Below are 6,959 nucleotides of genomic sequence, written 5' to 3' on the forward strand. Positions count from 1 at the left end.
CCTGCCCTGTCCCTCTGGGGTCAGCAGAGGGGCTGGGGGGGTGTGTCAGCATGGGATCCATGGGATCTGTCACCACGGGATGCCCCCGTGGAGGTGGCAGTGATGGGTGTCAACAGCACTGCAGGGGCTGGGCCCACCGCTCTCCCACCTCTGCTGGTGCCACCTGGGTCCCCAGGTGTGGGGACGCCGCTGAGACCCTCCAGGCTGACCCCCTACATACACCCAAAGAGCCTGTGGAACCTCTGAGAAGCTCCTCTTTGGACCCCTGAACATCAGCTCGGGGTCCCCCTGGTTGTGGGGGGGCAGCAGAAGGGGCAGGGGGGACATTGCTGCTCCTTGTCCTTGGAGTTTGTCACTCCCAAGGACACCCTGGTAAGGCACAGAGGCCTCCTGCTGAGCTGGGACAGCTCTGGAGACCAAAGATCCCTCCTGCTCACAAATAAATGTTCTCCTGCCAGACCTGAGGCCTGGGGCAGGAAGGCAAAAAAACCCACCAGCTTCTAAAAACGTCAGCTTTATTCCACTTCTGAGCGCAGCTGAGGAATCCTGCTCCTCCAGACACCCCATCCCAACGCCTCCTCTTGCCTCCACGCCACGGGAAAGGGCCTGGCCAGCCCTATCTGTAGGAATTGGCCTTGTGTTTTGGCAGGAAGGTGAAGCTGGGAGGGACAGGGCCCAGGAGCAGCTCACTGGAAGAAAGAATCAATCACAGAATCAATCAAGAGACCTTAAAGACCATTTTGTTCCAGCCCCTTCTGCTAGCCCAGGTTGCTCCAAGCCTCATCCAACCTGGCCTTGGGGCACTTCCAGGGAAGAAACACAAGGACAACGACAAAACCAAACCCAAGGAGAGGTTTGTGTTCAGCCCACGGTTGTCACACGGCCCTGTGGCTCTATGGGGGCTCTGCCACGTCCCTTTTTAGCAATTTAAATTAAATTCCACATTTTATTACCTAATTCTGATCCAATCATCCACGTTCTGGCTGGCCATGAGCGTCTCCAGGTAGTCCCTCCCCAGGTAATACGGTGGCCGCTCGTTAATTCTCTGAGGTAGATGTTCCAATAATCCAACTGGAATGTACCTGGGATGGGATGGAACAGCAGTGAGTGCTGGAGTTTAATTAAATATTTTTCAAAGATCCTTTTGGATCAATCCAGTTTTGGCTGGGCACAGTTACCTGCACAGGAAAGAGAGCCATTCCAGCAGGAATTTCCTGGTTTTCTCCACTCCCTGAGTGTCCGACCCCCAGTGCTCGAGGCCGTAGTTGGTGAAGTCTTTGAGGATGTCAAACCTTTCCCTGGAGGAGATATCCCAGTGTCTCTGCTCCTTAATTTCGGTGAAAAGCCATGGTTTGATGAGTGCCCCTCTGCAGCCAAAAAAAAAAACAAAACAGGCATTGTTATTCCCATCACTGATTCTCCTGAAGATGCCAACTGATTTTAGTCACTTCCCAGCCCTTTTTACCAGCCAATTCTGCTTTTAATTTTGTTTCTCATTCCAAGAAGAAGCTGCTGGAACTTCCCACCGTTCCAAATTGATTTTATCAATTTTCAGAGCGGTTTCAACACGAGGAAACTTCTCGTGTTTTGGGGGTTGTTTAGGGATTTTTTTTAAATGCCTTTTTTTTTTTTTTAACTCTGAAACCAAAAAGAGCTCAGAAGTGAAGGGAAACACAAGCACTTGCCTTGCAATCATGATTCCAGAAACTCCCATCTCCATGGCTCGATTTGCATCTTCGTAAGATAAAATATCCCCATTTCCTGCCCGGAAAGGAGGGAGAAGCCAGAGGTCAAAGTGAGCCATAAGGACAAGTCAAAATGAGTTAATCCAGGCACGAGATAAAATTCAAAATGGACACACAGTCCAAGAACCAGACTGTTCAAAGAGCCAAGGTTAGAGATTCCCAGGGATGTTTATGGGGTGGATATTTATGATTCCTCTTACAAGGAAAAGAGGAGCCTTCTCCTCTCTTCTCCTCCACTCCCAGCTCCTACCTGGAAGGTTTGGGGATTGTCTGTGCCACAGGGGCCCAAAAAGCACCTGGTAAAACCCAAGTGGTTCATGTCCTTCCTGTCCCTTCTCCTCATCCCCAAACACAAGTAGAGCTGCCGGTAACTCCACCAGGGATGCTCCAAACTTTCCCCCAGGCTAAATATCATTGGGAATCTGGGGTTTTTTTCCCTTTTTTTTTAAGGTATTTCAAATCAAAGAGGTGAAGGAACAAGACCCACGTACCAAACAGGGGCATGGGGCTGGCGATCTTGGCGCACTCGGCGATGTATTCCCAGTCGGCGCTCCGTGTGTACCGCTGCTCCCGGGATCGGCCGTGGAGCTGGGGGAGAGATCCCACTCAGACCTCGCTGGAGAGGCAGGGCAGGACGGGAGGAACGTGCTCCAGCAAAGGGAATCACACCAGGATGGGGTAAGGGATCCTCGGGATCTACCTCAGGATCTTCTTCAGGATCTACTTGTGGATCTACCACCCGGCAGCTGCTCACAGAGCAGACCTGGGTAAAGAATCCCTTGGGATTTTCCTCTGGATCTACAGCCCAGGAACTGCTGATGGAGGGGGCTGAGGAAGGGGTGAGCAGAGCTGGGTAAGGGGTCCCTCAGGATCTACCTCTGGATCTACTTCAGGGTCTACCTTTGGATCTACAGCCCAGTGCTGCTGATAGAGAGAACTAGGTAAGGGATCCCTCAGGATCTACCTCTGGATCTACCTCTGGACCTACAGGAAGGGCTGGGCATAGCTGAGTGGGCTGGAGGCTTTTGGGGTGACATTTTGGCTATTTGTGAGCCAGAGCAAGAAGTGGCTGTTCACAGGGAATGGGAATATTCCCCATGGGCAGGAACTAACCCCCACACAATGAGCTGGTCCCATTATGAGCCCTGACAGAACGAGGCTTCCCTGGCTGAAACTTCAGCAGGAACCATCTCCATAAGGTTGTGGATGCCCCATCCCTGGAAGTGTCCAAGGCCAGGTTGGACAGGGCTTGGAGCAACCTGGGATAGTGGAAGGTGTCCCAGGAGCAACAAGGAAAACACTTTCTGCTCCTGAATTTTCCTCTTGGATTAGCAGAGAACACTAAAATGGAGCACAGATCTGCTCCAAGGGGTTTGAAAGAGCTTTTGGGGCAGGGGAAGGTCACCCCCACCTTGTCTCCAGGCTGATGTGCAGAATTCCCAATCTCACAACCACCACAAGTATTCCCGTACCGTGACCATGGATGCTCCCCACTCCCGGATCTTGGGGATGATTTTATGAGCCACATTAATCTTTTCTTGCACTCCAGTCCGGATCTTCACCGTCAGAGGCACATCCAGCACCTGCAGGAGTGGGAGAATGAGGCCAGGCCCAGGCAGGAGGTGGATCCATCAGCTCCATCATCTCCAGGCGCTCCGACTCACCGAGTTCATCCCGCGGACAATCTGTTCAAACTTGTTGGAGCGAGTCATGAGAGCACAACCTCCTCCCTGAGGGACAAAACGTGGCACAGTCAAGACTTTCTGCTTCCTTGCATAGTGAAGAGTCCTTGGAGCTGCTCAGGGGATGCAGGAAAGACTTGGAGCATCTCAAGGCTCGCAGAAAATGGATTCTTTAACAAAAAACCCCCACCAGCCCACAGCCCTCTCCTCCCAAATTCTGCCAGGAAAAGACAGCCATTCCCTGCTCCTTGAGCAGCTTATTCACCTTCTTGCTGAGGTCCAGTGCCCATAAATGAACTGGGAGCTCTGAATCAGCCTGGCAGGAGCAGGTCAGGCAGCGGGGGATAAGGGTAAAAACAAGAATCCATGGAAGGAAGGAAAACGTGCCCCACAACTCACCTTCTTGTAGACCAGGTCAATGGGACACCCCACGTTGATGTCCACAAAATCCACCTCGATTGTCCTGTTCAGGAGCTCTGCACACTTGGTCATGGTGTCTGGAAAGGCTCCCTCCAGCTGCCAAAGGGAGCCAAAGCTTCCATGAGCTCCAGAGGCCGCTTTTCTCCTCGGGAGTTGGGTTTTATCGAGGCGACAACACTCACCTGCACCCCAAAAATATCCTCGGTGTGGTGGCGTTTGAGCAGGGCCCACTCCGAGGACTGGCCCTGGAGCAGGTTGGTGCACACAGCCATCTCCCCACAGGTGACATCTGCTCCGAAGCGTTTGCAAATCCGTCGGAAAGGGAGGTTCCCGCACTGCCAGGGACAGCAGGGCCAGGGATTGTCAGGAGATCTGCTCCGTTCCGACGGCGGCAACGGCAAGTTTTGACAAATGGACAAAAGTTATCAACCTACCGTGGTCAGCGGAGCCAAGTAGAGCTTGCCTTGGATTTCCAGCTGGAAAACAAGGATGGAGGACCATCATCAGAGCTGAGGCAGCAGTGGTGATGATCACGGAATTGTAGAATCAATAGAGTGGTTTGCGCTGGGAGGGACTTTAAGGATCATCCAGTGCCACCCCCTGCCATGGGCAGGGACACCTTCCTCTATCCCAGGTCACTCCATACCCCATCCAACCCAGCCTTGGACACTTCCAGGGATGGGGCAGCCACAGCTTCTCTGCCCAACCTGTGCCAGGGCCTCCCCACCCTCACAGGGAGGAATTTCTTCCATATATAAGATATTCCAGTTTTTATCCCTTGCTCTGGGTAAAACCCAGTGGGAAACCCAGGAGGACACTGGTTTTGTTTTAGAACCTCAAACTATCCCCAGGGAACGTCTCACTTGCATAAAAGAAGCAGAAAATTGAACTGCTCATTTTGTTTTCACTGCTCAGCTTGGAGAGAGCTCACAGCAATTACAGATAATGAGGTGAGAGGGATTGGTTTATGGAAGCAAGGATGGAGGTGAGGAGGATGAGGGGAGGAAGACACTGCAGACATACAACCCAGCCCAGCCTCAGCTCTCCTTGCTTTTCCATCCTCCCTGACAGCTCAGCCCCTCCTTCCAGGACCTGGAAAATCCAGGGGCTGCAGCTTCTCTTGGTTCTCACCCTTCCAAGGCCAACTCCAGACCCGTGAGCGCTTACCTTCCCACATCCTTCCCACCATGACAGGGACATGGAGCCCGGGAGCTCTGTCCTCTGCCTGCCTCCCCCAGCTAAAGGGTCTCAAAGGTGTCTCTAAAGGGTCTCTCTTCCATCTTTCCACACACAATCCCCACCCCTGGAGCAGCACACAAGGGTCACCTGCCCTTGACCGGACTCTCACCTTCTTCTTCTCGCACGGCCGCAGCTTCGTGACGTCCTCGTCGGTCAGCGGGCCCACAGTCGGCACGGAGGGAGCAACCCCATCCCCTCGGGAGCTGGGGCTCTGCAAGGCCTCTGCTTTGGGATCTTCTCCCTGTTCCCACAGCACAGGGCACTCATGGCTGTCTCCATCCCCCAGGCCCTCCTGGGGTGCTGCGCAGTTGGACACCTCTTGCTCCCCCATGGCTTTGCCTCCCTTCCCGTCGCCTCCGCGGGGCTTGAGCCCACGCAGATACTCCTCGGCCTTCTGGAAGACGAACTTCCTCTTGCGCAGCTGGTGCTGGAGGTCCTTGGAGAGGTTGTTCCTCACCAGCAGCTTCCCTTCCCACTGCTGGGCCAGGGCGGCGTTGACGATGTTCTGGTGGCCATCCCCGAGGTGGGCGCGGGCGAAGCGACAGGTGACCCCGTAGGGACAGCGGCCGAAGGTGTCGAAGAGGACGCAGCGCTGGCCCAGGTCCGAGGGCTTCCCCGCCAGGTACTCGCCCACGTCGTGGAGGAAGCGGCACCGGGGGCCATAAAAGCACTTCCCTGGACAGCCCTTTGGAGAACAGGGAGTGGGGCAAGGCCTCGGCTCAGGTGTGGATGGAGCGGCACAGCCCAGGTGAGGCCGAACCTGCCCCAGCCCACAACTGCTCTGAGCACCTGAGCCCCCCTGGTGATGTCAGGTGACACGTGGAGTGGTCCCGGGAACTCCAGTGTTGGAATGTGCTGCAGGAGGGGAGCGAGGGACCCACCTGAGGGGACATTTTAGTGCTGCCACTTCAGGGAAGGTGAGGCTTTGCTTGCCCCACTCAGCTCATCCCACTTCCCCCTCTCCCAGCCAACAGAGTTGGCTTCCATAGAACCCTAGAATGGTTTGGATTGGAAGGGACCTTTAAGGTCATCTCATTCCCACCCCCTGCCATGGGCAGGGACACTTCCCACTAGCCCAGGTTGCTCCAACCTGGCCTTGGACACTTCAAGGGATGGGGCAGCCACAGCTTCTCTGGGCAACCTGTGCCAGGGCCTGTTCACCCTCCCAGGCAGGAATTCCTTCCCAAAATCCCACCTAACCCAGGCCAGTGGGGAGCAGAGCCCCATGTCCTACCTGAGTGACTGAGGGGCACAGCCTGCTCTGCTCATAGTGGTTGGGTTTCATACACGGCCTGCTCTTGTTCTGCCCCCGGGCCCGTTTCCGCTCCGGGAGCTCCTTCTCATCTGCTCCAGCACCTTCCTGGTTTTCCTCATCCTGGCCAAGGTCCTCTGCCCTCACCCGCTTGGCGGGGGGCTCGCTCTGGCAGCTGCTGACCTGCTCCTCCTGCTCCTCCTTCTTCTCCTCGTCCTCCTCCTTCTTCTCCTCCTTGCCCTCATCTCCCACCTGGCTTCCCGGCTCGCTCCCGGCCCGCAGGAAGGCGTGGAATTCCTCCTTGGAAGTGAGGAACCTGCGGAGATGCAGCACCTGGGTCATCCTGGTCATGGCAGGGAGCAGGGAGAAGGGTGTCCAGGGAGACAGGGGGGCAGGATGGGCTGGGCATGGACTGTGGGGGGTTATGGAGGGGTTGGGAATTTAGTGTGGGGGGCTATGGAAGGGTCAGGGATGGACTGGGGGGGTTATGGAGGAGCTGGGAACGTACCGGGGAGGTTATGGAGGGTTTGGGAATGTACTGGGAGAGTTACGGAGAGGCTGCGAACACGCTGTGGGCGGGGTGTGTGTGTGTGTGTGGGGATTTTAGAGAGGTCGGGAATG

The 6,959-nt window shown here is 55.3% G+C and overlaps 1 protein-coding gene across 1 annotated transcript; it reads right to left on the reverse strand.

Annotated features, from left to right (window-relative positions):
• Positions 1-498: 498 nt before the first annotated feature.
• On the reverse strand, positions 499-6,680 carry DUS3L (dihydrouridine synthase 3 like). The gene is made up of 12 exons (XM_018083454.3): positions 6,321-6,680; positions 5,196-5,771; positions 4,282-4,323; positions 4,030-4,182; positions 3,827-3,943; positions 3,410-3,475; positions 3,218-3,328; positions 2,237-2,333; positions 1,686-1,761; positions 1,179-1,367; positions 954-1,082; positions 499-689 (listed from the first exon to the last, which is right to left on the reverse strand). The coding sequence occupies exons 1-12, from the start codon at positions 6,678-6,680 to the stop codon at positions 617-619; spliced, it is 1,989 nt and encodes a 662-aa protein (XP_017938943.3). The 3' UTR covers positions 499-616.
• Between the last annotated feature and the right edge of the window lie 279 nt (positions 6,681-6,959).

The sequence above is a fragment of the Manacus vitellinus genome, unplaced genomic scaffold (genome assembly GCF_001715985.3).
Source record: "Manacus vitellinus isolate BGI_N305 unplaced genomic scaffold, ASM171598v3 scaffold_64_pilon, whole genome shotgun sequence".
NCBI classification, from domain to species: domain Eukaryota; kingdom Metazoa; phylum Chordata; class Aves; order Passeriformes; family Pipridae; genus Manacus; species Manacus vitellinus.